We start from the raw sequence: 22,786 nt of genomic DNA on the forward strand, positions 1-22,786 counted from the left end.
ATGCCCCACTCGCACTATCATTATATATGTTCAGTGGACCGTGAAATTTGGGTCAAATCTCTAATTTGGCATTAAAATTAAAAAGATCATTTCATAAGGAACATGTGTACTAAGTTTTAAGTTGATTGGATCTCAACTTCATCAAAAACTACCTTGACCAAAATCTTTAACCTGAAGCGGGACGAACGATCGAACAGATGAACGGACGAACAGACGGACGAACGGACGGACAAACGGACGGACGAACGGACGGACAAACCAGAAAACATAATGCAACTCTACTATCGTAGGTGGGTCATAAAAATGTTTTCCTAGAGAGGACCTAACAAGAAGCCAGCAAGACTGGACTACTTTCTTGTTCCTTAGTTAAAATACCATAAACTTTTTGAGGATTACTTTCCGGCTTTTTTCATATGAATCTAAAAAGGAAATATAATTGTTTCACCTGATTCTGTTGCCTATTTCAATTATAACATTGGGATGATAGATGTCTGTCCTAATGTAGTCATATATAAGGAATAACCGTACTGTAGCTGAAGAGTTGCCACCGTCAAATCAAAATTGACAGTGGCAACTCTTCAACTACAGTACTGTTATTCCGATTCTAATGCATTGCAAAAAGAAATAATACGATAAAACTTGGAAAAATGTCTAAATTTGACAAATTAAAAAAATTTGCGAAACTTCATGAATGATTTTGGCGCAAAGTCGTCATGGGTGAACGTGACGTCATACAAATGAAAACTTATAAACTGGAGGTTATTGCGTTACCTTTACACTTCAAATTCGGATAAAATAACTTTAAAACGGCGAATTCGAGGTAGGTGTTGTTTTATTTTAGATTATTTAGTAGTAATCGAAGATTTGTTGATTCAATCATTTCAAAATGATTGTCCCTCCTTAGTTACTCCTGGTCAACTGTGGATTTGACGGCAACTTTTAGCCAATGAAAAAAATTGTTACACACAAATTGCATTAGAATGTGTAATATTAAATGTATTAACGTTTACATGCATTTATAAAAGCAAACATTATTAGCCACAATGCAGTGGCGGATCCAGGAGGGGGTCCGGGTGTTGAAACCCCCCTTTTTTTTGGCCGATCAATGCATTTGAATGGAAGCATATAAATGGAACCCCCCTTTACTTTGGGTTGGGAACCCCCCTTTTTTAAATGGCTGGATCCGCCACTGCAATGATTATTTTTTTCCCTTCTTTCCGATAAATGGTGTCGATGTTAATTGTCATCTTATCAATTATATGTAAAAGTGTGTGTTCAGAAGATATAATTTTTATCCTGTTGTTTGTTAGTAAATGGGGTTTTCTAAATTCGATATCTTTTTTGTTTGCAGTCTCACGTATTAGGATTCCCCGTTAAGTGAAATTCATAGTGTAATTTATTAACTCTATGATCACCGTCTATCTATAACTCTAAAATCAGAAGTTATATAAGATATGTATGAGACACTGGTAAACATATAATGAGTATGTATAGTATTAGAGGTCGATTTGAACTTCTACATATATTGAGAATGAACGACAATTCAGCATTGAGGAATCTTACATGAATATCAATTATAGTTATATAAAATCCTGATATTAATTGGTAGACGGCATATAGCTTAAATGTTAGAAATTATTATAAATTAAGGAATGTATCTCCCTCATGCATAGCTCTGATTCCTTTCACGTATTTTGCTGTACTTTTTGGATCTTTTGGATTATAGCTCTTCATCTTTTATATAAGCTTTGGATTTCAAATATTTTGGCCACGAGCATCACTGAAGAGACATGTATTGTTGAAATGCGCATCTGGTGCAGGAAAATTGGTACCGTTAATGTTATCAAACCCTTTCTGACTTAGACGTTACAACATGCGGAGAGAGTTTCTGAATCTTCAAGATTATATCATGATAAGAATATTGTATAAAGGTTCTATTATCGTTCCAGCCTCATCAACCACATTACGTGCACAATAGATTGTTTATATCACAGTAAATTTCTGTTCTTTGTGTTTTTAATGTTGATTTTCTAATATGAACTACAAATATCAAAATCCTACCTTTAACTGCTCTTTGAAGAATCTTAAGCTGTGTGTTGTTCCGCACCAAATCTTGCCTAAATGGAATAAATCATTTGGAACAAATTCATCGTTAATAGAAAAAATATATATAATGTATACATATTAAATGAGGAAAAATTCTTAGGTTCAAATTGGTCACTATGTGTTGCCTCCAGTATATGCATGGTAAGTACAAATGCACCATAAATGGATCAGTGTGCATAAAAATGTCCCTACAAATCGCAAAGAAAAATCTTTTTTTATCATTTTTAGGTTCACTCTAATTGTGCAATTTGTAATTAAAATTGTGTTTAACCGTCTCAACTGGCGTATTTAGCAAATTGCAATTTTAGTGAAAACAAATATGGATATGAAAAGGGTACCCCTGCACTTCGGTTTAAATATTTACAGGTGGTCATTTCCAAAACATCATATATTGCCTCATTCTGATGGCTGGCGTATGCTGTGACATTCTGTTAAGGCAAAGAATTAATGGATTGTGATCTTCTAATTGTCAGAATTGAACAAATCTCGACATGGCCTTAGTTTGATTTTCCAATGCAAAAGGTATGAGGCATACAAATTTTGTATAACCTAGAACTATTCAGGGATAGAAAGATAAAAGGTATCTAGATGATTAATATGTTTTTGAAGGATAATTTTAAGCTTTTTTACCCAGTAAATGCCATCACATGATCAACATCTAACATTAGGTAACTGTTATTGTATACATATTTCACAAGAGCATCCAGCGCCTTATCAGCATCTAAGTGTATTTCTGTATCTGTTAATTCTATTGGATTCTCTGACCATGCTGCAGCGTCCTCGTGTGCCTATTATAAAATACAATACATTTACGTATGTTTCATGCTTCAGAGGAAGGAACATTAACTGTATTTATGAGGATTATCATCAAATGTTTTAACTGTATTCTTAAATATGTAAAAATAAGTAGCTTTGAATATATTTTTTTTTCTTAATAACAATCTGATGAACAAAACATCACCATATTCAGTTTTATTGACATTATTGAGATAACTTTTTCCTGGCATGTTTTGCTCTTCGGATAAACTGACATGCAGCTTGCTGTTAAAGATGTCTGTTTAAATGTTAAAGATTAAACGATGGAAAACTCGAATAAACTCAGTATGTCTTACTTTATTTTTTTGAATTAACCTCGCATTTCACAGTATATTTCAAATATTTACGAATTGAATGCTTCTTTTTGTAACTTCATTGGGGTTTGAAAGCAATGACCGAAGTACATTTTGTATGAAGAGCGGAAGCGCTTCATTCTAAAAATGTGCGCACGGTCAACCCTTTTTACAACCCTATGAAGTTACAAAAAGAAGCATTCAATACTGATAATTACATTTTTTTTTAGCTAGGATCATGAAAACCGATTTTTATCAAGTTTTTTTTTTAATTTACCTGTGCACTTTATTGTGGGAGCTCGTGTCATTCATGATGAATGATAAATAACGCGAGATTGCAGTTAGCCAATTAGAATAACGTATTATAATGAAATATACATCTTGTGTAATTATTGGATGATGTTGACCTAAATATTGACAAGGTATTCAACTGACCAGGGTTAAAACACCCTAACAAACATAAAATTTAAATCTTTATTTCCAAATATGTAGGGGTATATGTAAATATATGCCAATTTCTACAAAATTGATTCATAGATATTTGATTCGAGCAAAACCTATGAATTTCATATTATCGAACAGGAGATTATAACAATCGACAATTACAATTATGAATAGAGGTCAAATTTGACATTCGAAAACTAGTCAAGTGAAAAACTTTTGTGTTTCAGTCTTCTTAGTGATAAGTATAGAAGATTTGACCGACTTTCATATTGAAAATGAATTCGGGAATTAATGTTATACAGACCATTTTTTTTCTTTAGCTTTTTCTTTCTCTGGAAATATTTTTTTTATGAAATATATGGCCTAAAAAGTCTATAAAAGAGGATATTCAAAGGTCAATTTCAAAGGATAATACGAGAAGGTATTGTAATGGCATCCGGTAAATAATTTTAACGAAAACAGGCTACTTTTCACCTAAGCAATTCAAATACGTAATAAAAAAAAAACACCTTCATTAGTTACTCTCAGAGATAATGGTGTTGAAATTTTCGACATTTACTCAAATTGTAGTTTTTTTCTATCATTTCTATCCTTTGGATAGACACATCTAACTTTTTGTTTTATTTCAACAGATAAACACAAGCGGATTTCTGGGAAAAAAATATGAAAATCTTCTCCACATGAATATGCTTTTAATATGTACAATTCTTTGACAGCAATTCATTTTTGGCGATAAAGTCATCAAATGTTGAATCGTTGAGTTTTTCATTAAAATTAGAACAAATAATCATCATAAGTTATCAAACATAAGGCCATTTTAAAAAAGATGGGCCAATGTACTCGTTTTCAAGTTAAATCGATTTAAATAATTATAAAAATAAAAAAAAGTCGAAAAATGTATCTTTCCCTAATATGTCATAGTTTGACGACGTGAAAATAAAATTTTACGTAAGCAACGTCATAACCTCCCCATGTAACTGTATCATATTCCCATAAGTTTAACGTTTTATAAACAATACTCACTATTACAGGGATGATTGCGTTAAGATTACACCGCAGTTTAACATCTGGTGCATATTTTCTAATGTTGAAAAATATCTTATCCATCTGTAAAACACTTTGTTTATGATTAAGGTAGCACAATACAAAGATTTTTTCACTGCCAATCAGACAACTTTAAACTGATGTAATTCATTTCATCCTTCTTTACATTTTATAAATGAGGTACCAAAAGAAAGAAGAAAGATTAATGTTTCAAATTGTGATAATTTCATTATGACATAATTATTACATAATTAATTATTATGTAATTAGTTGCTATATTGTGATGTCCACACCTGAATGAATTTAGCATCTTTGTTCTTCATAGCATCCCAAAATATTTTATAGATTCTTGTACAACACAGTTTGACCTCCAAAACTGTGTCTCAGATTTCCAAAAACATCAATAGAACAAATTTTATACCCAATTGAATTTAGTGGTTTCTAATGAATTGATGTTGCAAACCTCATTGAAGATTTATGAGAGAATGAAATACAATAGGAAAAATCTGAGACACAGTTTTGGAGGTCAAACTGTGTTGTACAAGAATCTATAAAATTTTTTAGGATGCTATAACGAACAAAGAAGCTAAATTCATTCAAGTATGGACATCACAGAATGGCAACTAATTACATAACAATTAATTATGTAATAATTATGTCATAATGAAATTATCACAATTTGAAAGATTAATCCTTCTTCTTTCTTTTGGTACCTCATTTATAAAATTTAAAGTAAGATGAGTGGAATTACATCAGTTTGAAGATGTCTGATTGGGGATGAAAAATCTTTGTATTGTGCTACCTTAGATTGAATAACTATTGGCATTAATTCATAGTATACTGGGTAAATTTCAGAATGTAAAAAGATAATAACTTTAACTGTGTATCATTAGTTAGTTAGTCTGTCTGTCTGATGGTCTGATTTCAAAGTTGATAGCTAAATTATCACGTTTGATTGTGAAAAAAAATTTACATTCCTTATCAACGCTTCAACCATAAGCATTTTAAAGGTTAAATCACAAAAATATTTAACACGTAGGAAAGTCTCTAATTAAATGACAAAATCAAAAACTCAAACACATCAAACGAATGGATAGCAACTGTCATATTCTACGTACAAGCATTTTTTAAGTAAAAACTGGTGGATTAAACCAAGTTTTATAGCTAGCCGAATCAATCACTTGTTTGAACGTCACATACAATTGGATTATATATTGACAAAAATGAGTGACAAACAGACATAATAGGCATACTATTGACCAATATAAAAACAAATAAGCATTCAAAAAACAATGGCATAAAGACACTCCATAGACAAAGGTTCGTCAACTTTCTGCTCAGATAATTTTTTTTTTTTGCTATTTTACTCTTTTGTACGAGTTTATATGTTTACAACTTGTTCGATATACCGGTGTCGGTAGTGATTCTCTAGATGTCTATCTTGAATTAAAAAAAAACATTCGAAAAGAATTTCGTTACCACAAATAACTTAAAATATTTACTAAATTATGTCAACAATACAAATATTATTTCTAGAAGTTTGGTTGTAACTGTAGAAATAAATAATAACCAAAAAATATCAAAAAAATATCCAAGAATATAACACTTGCAGTTATATGATCCTCCTTAACCTATCGTTTATTTGAATGGATGGCAAATTTGAAGCAGGATGTTTCACCCTTTTTGAACACATGGTGTTGTGTTAATTGGTCTAGTTTATATATATATGTTGGCATTGTACAAGGTAATACTATTCTCAGATGTTTATTGACGTCTTTACACTTAATCAATTGAATATAAACTGATTGATATGTAAGTTTTGAGAAACTTGGTTAATTCATTAGTTGTAAATGGATTTGAAATACCTATCAGTAAGTGTAAGAACTTTGTATTTTTTTTTTTGTAATACCTATTCGTCATCCAGATCTGATTAGTAAATGTAGATTCCATCACTGCAACAAGTGTGTTACGGTATTTTTCACTCGAGATAAATATTTAAAGCGCGAGTCTTGCCAAGCTTTTTGAATAATTAAAATTTTACTGTTGAAAGTGGAGAAATATTATAATACACGAGTTATAGTGGTGGATTATGTGTGTCTTATGTTTTTTTTATCTTTACTTTTCAAAGATTTACAGAAATAGGTGTTCTTCATATGTGAGGTGATCAGGCATGGTCACCTTTTTTCATGACTTTACAATAGAATTTCGAAGAAAACAAGAAAATTAAACGTCATAATTAAATTTCGACCAAATATTTGCTGAGAGCAGATATTCCACTAGAGACGAGAAATATCTTTCTGACACCGCTCAAGAAATGTGAAAATAGTACAAAAATTAGAGAAAGTCCTTTCGAACTGATTTTTCCATTTATTCTTGTTTCGCGCTGTAACAAAAATGTCCTAGGTTAGTGAGTGAGTTGATCGCTGATACAGAGTTTCCAATCCGACACATTCTGGCCGAAACCAGGAACCTGTAATATTGTGGTTGTCATTGTTCGTAGTTTGCCTTATTTGTTTTCGCTTATTGTTGTAGTATAGATCAGGCCTTATGTTTTCTTTTTAAAATTGTTTCACATTTTGTTATGACGGATTTTTGTTATAGCTAACTCTATGGTATTGGTTTTTCTCATTGAAAAATGTCTGTTGGTGATCTGTAATTGTTAACATTATAGTTCTTTGGTTAATGGAATGGTGTGCCATCTGTTACCATACCACATGTACTTAGTTATCAAAGGTACCAGGATTATAATTTAGTACGCAGTAGTTATCTATTTTTAGTTAACCTAAATTACTTTGAAGCTTATGGTTTAGCTTAATAATACTAGTTAATTCATGATTTCAAAGATTTAACTAATTCTAATGTTTACCGAAGAGGCATAAAATGCTACTTGCTCCACCATCAATGCCACAGCTTCCTCTTCTGTCTTCTCAATGCCATCCAGATTTTTAAACCTTTAATAAAAAGTGACCAGTCAGTCCTTTTACCTACAGAATGATCCCTAGTATATAATAGAAATAATGATTTCCGAAATTCGAAAAAAGGTATAATGCAGTAGGAAAACGTTTGTCATCAAAATAAAATACAGACTGAAATGCTTCTAAAAATACACAACCACAAACAACTGATTTTTACTTTTTTGTTGTTAGACATTTGGCTATCTTATTATGACACCAACAAATTAATAAAAATCTTTTTGTGCTTTTCCCAAGTCAGGAGCTTGCAATGTAATATATATCGTTTGAAATTTTTGCCATGTTTGTTTTTTCGTTATTTTCTATTCTGTAACTTAAGTCTCACAATGCCAAAAAAAGAAATGCTTATCCTGTGGCGATTTAATCATGTATATGAATGTTTCTATATCAGACGGTTCAACCACCTTTCTTTGAGAAAATAATGAATGAAACCATAGCTTACTGTTGATAAAATTGAAAATCATTTGTCAGCAACAAATCTATAACGTTTTCTTCTTCACCAAAGAGATGTTCTTCTGTTTGTCTTTTCTTTCTCTTCCCCTTATTTTTCTGTTTTTCATTTGCTATTTTATGTATTGCCTCCTCAGATAATATGTCGTCCATTTTTAATTTCTTATTTGATTTTAATACAGGTGGTAGTTTGGCATCGGGATGGCCTTCTGCATCTAAACCTATTATTAATGAAGGATATTTCAATGCTTGATAAAGGATTGATACATTTGTGAACATAAAACAGGAAATATATATAAAAACTACCACTGCATATGACTGGTACCACTTCTTAGTAGTAGTTTTTTCTTTCACGATATATACAACTAAAAACCCTTTACTCTTTCCTTTATTTAATTATTTGTTTCGGTTACTATTAAAGCAGTTCATATTTGCCACATCCCTAAATTCGCAAAGATAATGACGGAAGATGAACGAATGTTTACAACTTCTTTATTTCAGTGAACCTGAGATAAAAGATCTAATAAAACTATAAATTCTCAATTATATCATATTTTTTCCTCGATATTGAAACAAAAATTTATGACAAATCCCATTATCAAGCAGTTGCATACCCTCGGATGTTCTGGATTGCGGCAATTTTCGCATGGCGGGTTGTACAAGGGTTTTTTCCGTCATTGTTTTTTTTTTATTAATAAGATTTGAGAATCAGTAAACTATTGTTGTATATACTTTTTTTTAATATAGTTTAGTAAGTACTTTTTTATACAGCTTATGTGTTTTTCGTCGTCTGGTGTTTATTAAACATCGGCGAAAGATAACAAATGAATAATCAAACTCAGACTCGAAAACAAACATGGCACAAACAACGAAAAAAGGCTCAAAGAAAACGCAACACTATACAAAACACAACATAGAAATGTTAATAAAGACAGCAACATCAATTCGAACAACTATAAAACCGAAAGATATCATTTTTTTTTCTTCATTTTTTTCAATACTTGTTCTCAAACTATCAAATATACAAAATAAAACAAATGTTTTCTGTACAACTGTGTTAAAAGCCAAGTTATATTGATTAATTTCGCTAGTATGTCGAAGACGTTTACGCATTTCTGACTTTGTTAAAGGTATAATCATCTATATGTATATTAACAAACCTGGTACCCTCGGGTCATCTGTTCCAGTAGGGAGATTATCCTCCTCTCCACCGAGATAGTCTACATTATGGGGAACCTCGTCTAGTGCTTTATCATATTCTGCCTTCTTGTCAGCGGCAGATCCAAGTATTTGTATCAGTTTATCTTTTGTTAATAAGTCTCCGGTCTACATGAAAAAAGTCCTTTAACTCATTTGTTAACTTATTAATTTACTTTTCGAAATGATGCTCACCTAAACTTCACTTAAAATCATGTTCATATCACAAGTGACTCAATTATTTTAAAACAATTTCATTATTACTGGAACAATTCATCATCATACAAAACTGTCAATTAGTTAAAACTTTTTGTTCGACGTACAAAATACTTCAGCCTAGTTGCTCATTTCAACCTTACTGTGTGCGCATTTTCGTTTAAGAACATATGCTATATATCACCGACCATTCTTTCTTATGTCCATGAAGTTAAAATATTGACAAATACAGGGGTAGTGGTGACAACGGACTAAATATATGTATAAGTAAAGTGGAGACAGTGGACTTCAAAAAATAGGTAAATAGCAATGTCAGGCTATAGATACATCGAGTTAGTGGTATTCAGTCTCCGGTGGACAGTTGACTCATTGGCAACCTTACTACATGTCCTTATTCATATAATAGCGAACTCTATGTATATTCATATATAGTAATAACTATCAGGCTAAATATATCTTGGGAAAGAAGCGACATAAGGCTACAGATATCCTTGAAAAGAAGTAACATCAGGCTACAGATATTCTATGAGTGTGGTAACTTCAGGCTAAAGATATCCTGGGGAAGTGGTAACATCGGGTTAAAGATATTCCGGGTATCAATTTAAAGATACATTAGGAAAGTAGTGGTGACATCAAGCTAAAATATATTGGTAAAGTGGTAACATCGGGCTAGAGGTATACTGGGGAAGTGGTAACATCGGGTTAAAGATATTCCGGGTACCAATTTAATGATACATTAGGAAAGTAGTGGTGACATCAAGCTAAAATATACTGGTAAAGTGGTAACATCGGGCTAGAGGTATACTGGGGAAGTGGCAACATACTGCTAAAAATATATTAAGATACAATTGCGTCTGGCGTAAGTGCAAAAAATTTAATCATGGTATCTATGATGAGTTTATCAACAACCACTGGGACGATGCCACTACTGATGGAGTTGTTATTTCTCGAGTGTATCACCATTTATTTTTATGAATTATCATTGACATGGTCATAATTATAGATTAACTGTATCAAAACTTTTGAATTTTTGAAATACTTAAGGCTTTTCTACCTCAGGAATAGATTACCTTAGCTGAATTTGGCAAAACTTTTAGGAATTTTGGTCCTCAATGCTCTTCAACTTCGTTCTTTATTTTGCCTTTTTAATTCTATTTTTATTCGAGCGTCACGGATGAGTCTTTTGAAGACGAAACGCGTCTGGCGCAAATACAAAATTTAATCCTGGTAGCTATGATGAGTTTATTTACTGTACACATCGCCTTAGACTTAGTTTACTGGGAAAATTGTAACAGTGGACTATTCGTACATATATACTTGAACAGTGTGACAGCAGATTGTAGATATTAGACAGTTGTAACAGAATATTGCAGGCATGAAAGAAAGGAGATTCAGTGATATTTTATTGAAATAGCGACAGGAAATAGATTCATATCATGAAATTATTCGTTACATATTCAAAGGTATAGTAGAAACAAGGTGGCGGCGTACTCATTAAGGAAAATAACAAGAGATCTTTGAATACGCGTGTTCAATGGTTATATCTATAAAAAAAAGAGTTATAGACTGAAAGTAAAAGACACTATTGGATGAATGTTACTTTCAAATGGGCATTGTGTTTTTCACATCATCTGAAAAGTCTGATCCATGAATTTTTCAGTCATGTTTAGGTCATCGATCAATTTCCAGACTTATTCACTCGGATCTGAACATGTCTGTAAAGATATTTTGCAATTAGTCTAAATAGAACTGAATGTACCGCAGTGGATAAGTCTGAAATTGAATGAAAGGCTGAAAATTGACTTAAAGTCTGAAAATTGACTGAAAGACTAAATTTACTTATTAATTCATTGTTCGGTCAATTAAGATGTGTTTAAGTCAAAGAATGGTTTTATATAAAAAAAATATTTTGCAAGTGAGAGTTATGTTTGTCTGTAGATATGATGAAGGAGCAATGATAACGTCTGGCTAATTACTAAATTTTAATCCTGGTACCTTTGATGATATCTAATAATATTATTTAAAACTATCTATTAAAACCATACTGCAAAAATATTAAAAATTGGTTTATACGAAAGTAAAAATTACTACAGATTTAAAGACTTACGATTTCGCATCTCGATGATGAACAGTCCTTTTTAAAGCGACACTTTACCATGATTGGAAATCTGAGTCCATCCTCCTCATAATAATAAAGTGCTGTAACCTAGCATTAACAAATATAAATATATGAAATGCAACAATAGTTAGCCCTATATGGTCTACTAAATGACAATCCTTAACTTTTATTTGATGTCTAAAGAATATATTCTGCCTAAGAAGACTAAGGAACTGTTGATGAGATATTTTTACTTTAACTGCAATGGTAGTTTGTTTTTCTTGTTAACTAGTTGTTTTTTTTTTTTTTTTTTTTTTTTTTTTTTTTTTTTTTTTTTAGTTTCTTTCCGTAACTTTATTTCGTGTTCTATTCGAAATAAACATTTGAAATAACTATGAATGTTCAGTTGAGGTTTTATTTTACTTTATTGTTTTGAAGAAGTTCCCTGTCTTCAGGCTCGCCATGAAGTTTTAGTCATTTATGCCAATCGGTATTGAATGCGATTCTTTGGTATTCTCTTGTAAATATATTTCAGTAGATCACTTGCGGTATGGAAACTTTACATTTATAGGTATAACATCCCAGTACCAAGAGTATAGACAGTAGACATTGGACATTATATTTATTACACATAGCTGAGACGGTGATAGAGCAGATTATCACCCCGAAAAAAACATTGTCAACCGCGGCTGAATGTCCTATATATATCATTATTTTCATTTAAACTTTAAATTTAAAGTATTCATTCAATATATTCTGTAGACATCTATGAAATCGTTAAAAAAATACGTTGCAAACTTGCTGTAGTTAAGAAATAAAAAAAAAAGGGAGCAAGAATTCTTAAATTGCGCATTACAAACCTCACATTGAGATTAAGATCCGTTTTAAAATATACACTTAAAATTTAAAATTATAATTTCACTTTTAGATATCCTCACAATACTTACTAGTACATTGAAATAACATGTTTACTGCACAAAATGTGCACTTTTGCAAGAGATGTCCGAAATGTGATATTTCCCTAGGAATATACAACTAAAATTTGCCTACGAACAGTCTCTTCGATTGTATGCATTTAAAAAAGAAATCATGAGTATAATAAAGTTTCCCTCGGGCGAAAACGTCATTTTTAGCGAAATATACACAAACAAGAATGGTAATTTATTAAAATATGCCAAGGGTGAGAAATCTGTTACTGTATGTATTGGTACAATTGTCACCGATTGTCATAATTTTAACTTCTTTTAAAAACGCAGCCAAAAGTTTGAAAGTCGAAGGTTTGTAAACCTACCGAATTAGACTATTTACCGGGTTTGTAATCACATGAGCAACACGACGGGTGTCATATGTGGAGCAGGATCTGTTTACCTTTCGGAGTACTTGATATCTCCCCAGGATTTTGGTGGGTTTTGTGTTAGTCTTTAATTTTCTATGTTGTGTCTTGTGTTCTATTGTTTTTCTGTTTATCTTTTTTCTTTTTTAGCTATGGCGTTTTCAATTTATTTTCTATCTATGAGTTTGAAATAAACTCATCATAGAAACCAGGATTAAATTTAGGAGATAACTGTATTGTATTTTAAGCTTGGCCTTCGTAAAACGTAGATTTTACTGTCGCAAATTGAGTTTACCTAGCGACGCGGAGCGGAGATAGGTAAACGGATATTTGCGACAGTAAAATCAAGTTTTACGAAGGCTAAGCTTAAAATACAATACAGTTATCTCCATTCTAATGCCACTTATTAAATCAAATTTCATTATGACGTCGCGTACGGTGTTGGTGATAATACGGGAATTGCTTTCCAGTTCGCCTTTTTTGCATTTGTTAGAAGTTTCGGAATTGATAACTATATAAATGTATATATCAAAATGTGCGTAATTAAAAGTAGAAATGGAATATGCCTAAAATCAATACTTTTATTCCTTTTGTTACTCGAATTATCCCTCATAACACTGATTTTGAGCGTGTAGACAAGTAACACCGCGACATATGATCAGCGTTGCTTTGAAGTTATTCTTGTCATTTTTTAAACTTATTAAAAAAAAGTTGTACTCCTAGCAAGAGTAGTCTTTGGTGTTTATGGTGTATGTTTTATTTATGACGTCATCGTTAACTGGACGCGTCTGACCAGGACGAAAAGTTCACTTTGTTTTGTGTCAAGCCGAAAATAGAAAAAAAATATGGATAAGGGTGAAGTTAAGAGTGATTTTAAAAGGTAATTCAAATAAATTGTTCCAAAAATGATATATCTTTTTATTCCGTATATAATAGGACAAAAAAAATATAAAAGTTTTTTTACAACATTTCAAAAGATCGTGTCAGAATTAATGATTTTTTGAAATTTGTATTTCTGTCACAAAACCCAAATCTCGCATATTTTTTGGAGCTCTTCAAAATTCGAACGAATGCTGCAGATCCAAACCACAATTTACATATCCACCCTTACTGTGTCAAAATTATACAATAAATATACAACTTTCTATGTCTTCAATTAGTAAGTATTGTTAAAATTATGTCCTAAATTGGTCATTTTATTAAATCCGTTGAAATGTCACACTCGCCGTTTTCTGACGTTTTGGCGTATTTGTTAAGTGTCTTATGAAAAGTAATAGGCAGTTGCAGTCTTTTCTACGATATAAAATTTTATTCAAACGTGAAAACTATTTTTTTAAGTGTATGAAAAAAACTTGTGTCGAAGTTTTAAGAGAAAATATTGAAAAAAAAATAAACGCGATCTTTTTGTTTTTGTCTAGTCAAAATGTCACAAAACGCCGTTTTTTACATTTTTGTTACAAGTATGATAAGTCATATTATACAGTTTTGGAGGGGGAAAATTTGAAATTATAATAGCACAAAAAATACTATATAACATTAAAAATCTACTGTTCAGGGATTTTTTTGAACCCATTTTCGATCACATGTCGGAAGAATTAACGACACAGTCAGCGACTACTTTTGTCTAGTCATAATGTCACACCATGCTTTTTTACTTGTTTTGGCGTTACGTTCTGTAAAACTTGACATGTAGTGCCTAACGTCGCAAATTACGGAAGCCTTTACGTGCCATGCTAATTAACTTTTTCCAATTTGATATGACGAATTATGAATTTGATATAACAGATTATGAATTGATATAACAAATTATGAATTTGATATAACAAAATATGAATTTAATATAACAAATTATCAATTTGATATAACAGATTATCAATTTGGTATAACAAATTATCAATTTGATATAACAGATTATCAATTTGATATAACAAATTCTCAATTCGAAATAACAAATTGTCAATTTGATATAACAAATTGTGAATTTCTCTACCAATAGTATGATTTAATTACATGTATAATAATGAGATTGATTGAAACATTGCGTAACCCAAATTGGCGCTTTTTTGTGTATTGATTCATTGTTTATCTGACGTCCAGCGACAAATATGTCATTGAATGCTTATTCAAAACTTTCTTAACAGGTTTAATGTTTCTGAAACCCTCTCCCTCCCCTTTTATCTATTATTTGAGGCAGTTTGGGGGATTAATCAAAGATCCGAACTGCTTCATATTAAATACATGTCTCATGGGCGATCAACCAATTTTTTGCTTTCTTCTTAATTATGTCTCATGTGCAATCAAACCCTTTCTTTACCATAGTAGTATGTGTGAAATGTAAAACCGGCTCCTTTTGTTTTCAAAGATAAATATAATAATCAACAAAGAATGTGGAATGATATGGCTACAGTATTAAATTTTTTGCGCAGACAAGATAAGGCAAGATGAACGTACAAACCGCCGAACCATTATTTTTGGCAAGCCTGTGCTTCACTGGTAGGCAATGAAAGCTACAATCCTCTACGTTAAATGCTAAATAGAGAGATCGTATGAAAAATGAACCCCGATACGTAGCAAATATTCCCCCCAAGAACTCTTTGGTTTCCATTGCAGCTTATTAATTATTAAATTCAAAGAGAACACCTTAAGTTCCAAACTGGGACCAATTCAGGAACCGGTCTCTTTGGTACATTCAAAGAAGACCCAATCTAATCTCTGTGGGAACACAGAAGAATATAACCCCAAATAAAAGCTAACGTACAATGTGGGGACATGTTCCATTTTCATCTTGCCATATCCCGCCAGCTATACTGTAACGACTATTTATTTTAAATTTACAATAAATTTTAAATGATAAAATACTGAATTAAAAGTTAATTTCTTGTAGAAATAGTTAAATATCAAATGTCAATAATCTTGAAAATAAGTCCATTAAACAAGTATTCTATGCGGATAAACTGGTTTCTCATCCACGGACAATAAGGCACTGTCTTTTCAAGCTGAGCTGTTTATAGTCCAGTGGCAAGTATATCCTTTGCACAACTCCTCTGCATAGCTGCATCTTTCACAACAAAACCTGAAACAATACAAACACAGCAGCAGAATTTTTCTTATCTTTATTTTTGGTGGTGGATGGGGAGGGAGGTAGGAATTTTCGTTAGCTATGTTGGCAGTTTTGCACTTGTTTGAATAACGCATGAATGACGTCACGAAATGACGTATTATTGATGTGGTTAAATTAAGAATCAATTAGGATTGATTCCGGAAAATGGAGTTAAACTTTTATTAAAACAGTTTATCCTTATATGATAAACTTAATTAATCAAAGATCCGAACTGCTTCATATTAAATACATGTCTCATGGGCGATCAACCAATTTTTTGCTTTCTTCTTAATTATGTCTCATGTGCAATCAAACCCTTTCTTTACCATAGTAGTATGTGTGAAATGTAAAACCGGCTCCTTTTGTTTTCAAAGATAAATATAATAATCAACAAAGAATGTGGAATGATATGGCTACAGTATTAAATTTTTTGCGCAGACAAGATAAGGCAAGATGAACGTACAAACCGCCGAACCATTATTTTTGGCAAGCCTGTGCTTCACTGGTAGGCAATGAAAGCTACAATCCTCTACGTTAAATGCTAAATAGAGAGATCGTATGAAAAATGAACCCCGATACGTAGCAAATATTCCCCCCAAGAACTCTTTGGTTTCCATTGCAGCTTATTAATTATTAAATTCAAAGAGAACACCTTAAGTTCCAAACTGGGACCAATTCAGGAACCGGTCTCTTTGGTACATTCAAAGAAGACCCAATCTAATCTCTGTGGGAACACAGAAGAATATAACCCCAAATAAAAGCTAACGTACAATGTGGGGACATGTTCCATTTTCATCTTGCCATATCCCGCCAAATGAGTGGGGCATACCCACTCACTGCCAAAGAAATTACCCCTGAAACAACCCCAAATTAAACTGATTGGTGCCCCTTTAAAATCCCGACCGAGTTTCACTTGTTATTAAACTAATCTAAATTTAAGACAATTCTCATAATAATATCAATTTCACTGAGGAAAAACAGCTGGTCCGCCGGATCTCATGAACTGTTCAAGTGCTCCTTGTAAATTATTTAGATAAATATCATTACCAATCTTTGATAAATGTGTTCCGTCATATCTAAACAAATTACTTTCTTTAGCACGTATGTTACTGTGCCTAATTGCACATCCACCGATGCTCAAAACTAAGTTTTTGACCCGGAGGTTTACTCGTTTGCGAGCCCTTTCAATAGCTTGACCACAATTGGCATTGTGCCAATACCGTCTCATTAGTATGTCTGACCATATTATTTTTAAAGCTGGATACAATGCATGTAACCGAAGCAGGTCACATTCTATATCACTGAATAATTTCTCTGATGTCGATATACCCAAATCATTAGACCCAAGTTGAATAACAAGGAAACTCGGAAGGGGGCGGTTAAGCAACCTTTGTTCAAAGACTGTATTTAAATCACCCCACTTCATACCCCTTTGACCAATCCAAATCATATGAGCACCTGTATTCTGTAGGCCAAGGTGAAGTCCCCCAGGTCTAGACGAAGCTTCTTTATTGGCCCAATATACTATAGATGATCCTATTAACCAAATTGTTTTGACACCTACAATTGATGTATGTATTATTTCAATAAGCTATTGCGTTTTAAAAAGTATAACCTATAATTTTAAATGTTCAAACGGATGTATTTTGTGTAAGCATCCGATGTCCAACGACCCCATTTCTTTAATGTTTCGTCATCTACTCCTAGCCTTTTTGCTTCAGTTGCTCCCCCGATTCTGAAAGAATGTGCTCTGAAATGTCCATTGATTTCGGAGAATGACAAACTCTTTTGTAAAATAGACGAAAATTGATAACGAGTGAGACTTGATCCATCAAAATGTATGTATAAATTACTCCCGGATGAAGGATATCGAATTTGTAAAAATTGCTTTAGTAAGTGAATGGGACACAGAGATTTGTCGATTTGCTCACTAATAATCAAAGTTAAAGATGAGTGTAGTTGATCTGTTTTGGAACTACGTATACACAGACGAAGCTCTTCTTTGTGATCAAATTTGACAACTGAAACGTCAGATATTTGTATAACATGTGCCCCTAAATCAGTTTTACTTTCCGCAGCTATCTCACCCACGCGAAGTAAAGCGAAAAAACTTAGACTAAAAGCTGAAGCAAACATGACGGATTCATACGACGAAAAACAGACATGTTGAAGTGACCTGATTAATTTTCGTAACAAATCAATTGAAATTGGTACCCGCAAATCGGGTTTTTTTGGATTTGACCTTTTTAAACCTTCTAATGTTTTCCCTACTAAAAAGGATTTTGTACTATCTGTTAAATCTTGAATCTTATGTTGATAACTTATTCCTGACATATATGTTAAGACAGTAGAGGCTGACAGACCCTTGAATGAAAGGAAGGCAATGTAAAATATTAAATCGCTAAGCGGAGCTGGCCAAATATCATGTAAGTTGTATGCTGATCGAAAATTTTTAAAGGATTCGACTGCCGTATTGTATGTTTTCCAGGTTTTTTGTGCCATAGAACTGGTAAGGAGATGATTTAATTCAATTTCTAAAACGTCCAAAGATGGTCTGGAATTGCTGTCTTGTACTGATCTGCTTCTGGGCAAAGGTGTCTGAAACGCTGAAAATCACAACGGGATAATGAATCGGCTATGGTATTAATTTTACCAGGAATGTGTTCTGCTTTTAAAACGATATTATATTTTAATGTGGAAAAAACTAGATTCCTCATAAGGGACATAACTCGATTCGACTTAGAAGTTCTCTTATTTATGATAGTAACAACGGCCTGATTATCCACATAGAAAAGGATTCGTTTGTTTTTAAGATGTACTCCCCATATATGAAGTGATATAACAACTGGGAAAAGTTCCAAGTAAGTAATGTCCTTCAATAAATCATGCTCTGCCCATTCTTTTGGCCAACAACTTTGTGCCCATTTCCCCTGAAAGTAAATGCCAAAACCTTTGTTTTGACCCCCGGCACTGTCTGTAAACAGTTCAAGCATATCATTGGAAGTCCATAAACTATCAATCATGACCGTGACTCCATTATATTGCTCTAAAAAAGAGGTCCAAACTTTAATGTCCTCGCGCATATTACATGATACCCGTACCCTGTGGTGTGGTTTTCTTATGTTACAAGTAGCATCAATCAATCTTCGGCAAAAAGCCCTTCCAGGGGCGATAACTTGGCATGCAAAGTTTAACAAACCTATCAGGGACTGTAACTGGCGCAAGGTTACCTTTTTTGAATGTAGAAACAGCTGCAAAGTTTGTTTTAAGTTAGTCAGTTTTTCCCCAGGGAGCCTCATTTCCATTTTTAAGGTATCAAATTCAATACCTAAAAAGGTCAAAATTTCTGTGGGTTGAACGGTTTTGTCTTCGGCTAATGGAACCCCCCAATCTGAACAAATTTTCTTGAACGTTTCAAGTGTTTCCTGACAAGTTGGACTATTTGCTTCACCTCCAAAAAGGAAATCGTCTAGGTAATGAAGTATATTTGAATTTCCACTGGTAAGTTCCGTAACCCAATGAAGCGCTGTTGAGAACTTTTCAAAGAGCGAACAGCTGATTGAGGCTCCCTGTGGTAAACAACGATCAAAATAATATTTACCATCAAAAATGAAACCCAACTGGTCAAAATCAGAAGGTGAAACCCTTAATAAACGAAATGCACTTTTAACGTCGGACTTTGAAAGTTTTCCGGCTATTCCTATATTTTGGACCAAACGAACAGCGTCGTCAATACCCGAATACTGCACAGAGCAATATTTCTCATCTATAAAGTCATTCACAGAGTTATGTAGGGGATAGGAAAGATTATGAATTAAACGGTAGTCCCCGTTCTTCTTTTCGGCCAAAAATATAGGAGAAATGCGTAGAGTTGGCAAAGGTGGGTGGTCAAAAGGACCGGCCATTCTACCTAGAGTAATCTCTTTATTTATTTTTTCTCTAACAAGATCTGCATGAATAGTCACACTTTTTGAATTGTTTGCATTAACAGGTAAACGTGAACCGGAATATTGTAATTTAAAACCAAATCGAAGACCATGTATAAGTTCGTTTGCTATTACCTTATACGGATAAAATTTTAAAGATTCTTCTACTTCATTCACACAAATAGGGGAGTATCCCAAAGAGTACAACTCGTAATCCTTACCTCTTTTTGCAGGCCCCAATAGGGTGGTTTCCAGAGCACCTGAAACATTTATGTTCAAATTTACATGCTGCCCCATAAGTACATCTACCGAAGTTGTAACCCTTGCATGCTGCCGTGGGTCTTTGTACCTGTTCTGGTTTAGTATTTTGGACATACTGTGAACCCTTAGGACCCCCAAAAGAAACAGTATCTGAATGAGCAAATCTTGGAGGAGTAGAGACGTACATAACCCACAGCTCCATGTCTAGCTCTGCCCAAGACGATTGTGGACATCTTGCCTTACGAAGGCGGTATTGTTCATCATATATAGCCCAACCTGAGCCATACCCTCTAGATGAAGCTAGTCGAACGTTAAACATGTATTTCAGGAACTCTTGCCCTTTATTGGGCCATTTTTCTAGCACTATATCCATAAAGATGATGAATGCAGATGTCCATACGTGCAAATTTGTAATGGTGCTCTGTCTTTGTAGAGTTATAGTTAATAACCCCCCTTTTACTGAAAGATCGCCATTTAACTGGGAATCTGTGGCTAAATCTTTTGCAGATTTAAGTAAAATATTTAAATCAATATATTCTCCAGCCCAAATCTTTTCCTTAATTTTTACCGGAATATGGGCACCTACAGAGTCAAACACACTTGATGTGTACATTGGTGTTACACTTTCGTGTACGATCTCTAAATTAAGACCCTGTGCATAACCCCTATTACAATTACTTAAACCTGTATTGTTAAACATACCGGTAGTAGGTTGTCTAGGTACTTGGTGTTGGTCATTTCCGGCCATCACATAAGCCATATGTTGTCCTGGGGTTTGGTCAACTGGCGCAAGGTTAGGTTGGTCACTACCACTGGCCACAGAAATGCTGCCTATATCGACCTGAAATGGTACCGTCTCCTTGTCCGTTACTCCCGCTAGTTCTGGTAGGGTCCCTTGTGTTTTCTTCTTTTTATTTGGTGATTTCCCGGCAATCCCCTTAGGTTTTCTTAGTCTTTTTGGTGGCTTCATGTTGCTGCTGAAAATTTTCGTTAGCTATGTTGGCAGTTTTGCACTTGTTTGAATAACGCATGAATGACGTCACGAAATGACGTATTATTGATGTGGTTAAATTAAGAATCAATTAGGATTGATTCCGGAAAATGGAGTTAAACTTTTATTAAAACAGTTTATCCTTATATGATAAACTTAACTAGTTTGAACGTTCTCTATTCAGTACATGGGACCTGGTGTCTTAGAACTAACGATTATAATAGAAAAAGGATCAATTTATATTGCACATTTTCAAATCAGAAAGAATGGATAGTGTGTTTCTAGGGACATGGGAACATGCAAGGATAAAAATGCTTCCCCTTCCTCAAAATCCTGGCATGCTTCTTTATCAATTTCGATGGGCACATACAAGGATTAATGAAACATCCTGAAGTTCATCCTTGCATTTTTCTTTATATGTTTGTTTCAATATTTATTTTGTTTGCACACTTTTTATTAAAAACAAAGACCCATGCGCGAGATCTAGAAGAGAAAACATATGCCCATGCACAATCAGTGCAAAAGGGATCTGATATATCAAATTTATAAATTTTTATTTCAAATTATCATAATTTTGATACAATATCTTAACAGATTTTTATTGAATCTAGTTAAAATTAATATCTGTATCTGTTTCTACGGAGGACATTTTAGCGCATTGGTAGGACATTTTAGAGAAAAAAATCTAACGTTTTAGCGCCAAAGTAAAGCCCATTTTAGCCCAAAATTTAAAACCCATTCGAGCGAAAATGGAAATTATCAATGCCCATTTTAGAGTAATGCTTTAATCCATTTTATGATTAATGATTAATGATCAACATTTTTTTAAATAAAAGCAAGACAGCACAATTTAAAAAATATCATGTCCATTAAAATATAATACTAAAATTTTAAAATCAAATTTTAAAAGTCCGTTCTAGCCTGGAATTTATATTCCAGAGAACGTACGTAATGGGCTCTGGGTATACCCCCTGTACAATACTGTTCATAAAGTTGCAGTAGGAACTGATTTTTCTCTTTATCTTGTCTAGATTGTGGTGCACATTCGTCTAAACATTGTATTTTTATATAATTTGATTAAGGTATCATGAAAAACAAAAAAATAGCTGAGTGACAACTATAGAATTACTTTTATTTCCATGATGAACAAAAGTGAACATATATATAAATACATACAACTTCAATATTAAGCCAGTATAAGTTAATGTTCGTGGTTGTAGTATTATTAAGAATTATTCAACTAGGAAAGTTTTCGCTAAAATGGGCTATCAAAAATACAGCTGAACGGATTAATCCTGCGCTAAAATGGGCTCTAAGTCTAATGTCTGCGCTAAAACGTCCCCTAGTAGTTTTTCGCTAAAATTATCTGCGCCCATCTGTTTTCTTGTTCATAGGTGAGATTAAATTTCCTTTTGTTAATGCAATTGTCAAATTTGATTAAATTAACTTTATTGTGGTTAATTTTAACATTTAATACAGGCGATGAAACAAACGATTCAACTAATAAAAATTTTATTCGGAAATTATCAAAAGCGGATA

The 22,786-nt window shown here is 32.9% G+C and overlaps 1 protein-coding gene across 1 annotated transcript in view; it reads right to left on the reverse strand.

Moving 5' to 3' along the window:
* The window catches only part of LOC143071780 (uncharacterized), a 40,295-nt gene that overhangs the window by 13,183 nt on the left and 4,326 nt on the right, over positions 1–22,786 (reverse strand). Inside the window, exons 3-9 of the mRNA XM_076246353.1 lie at positions 11,646–11,744; positions 9,286–9,451; positions 8,118–8,346; positions 7,570–7,654; positions 4,683–4,766; positions 2,737–2,894; positions 2,062–2,117 (exon numbers count right to left, since the gene is read on the reverse strand). Coding sequence (XP_076102468.1) covers positions 2,062–2,117; positions 2,737–2,894; positions 4,683–4,766; positions 7,570–7,654; positions 8,118–8,346; positions 9,286–9,451; positions 11,646–11,744 — 877 coding nt within the window. The remainder of the gene's footprint in view (positions 1–2,061; positions 2,118–2,736; positions 2,895–4,682; positions 4,767–7,569; positions 7,655–8,117; positions 8,347–9,285; positions 9,452–11,645; positions 11,745–22,786) is intronic.

This window comes from Mytilus galloprovincialis, chromosome 4 (assembly GCF_965363235.1).
Source record: "Mytilus galloprovincialis chromosome 4, xbMytGall1.hap1.1, whole genome shotgun sequence".
In the NCBI taxonomy this organism is placed as follows: Eukaryota; Metazoa; Mollusca; class Bivalvia; order Mytilida; family Mytilidae; genus Mytilus; species Mytilus galloprovincialis.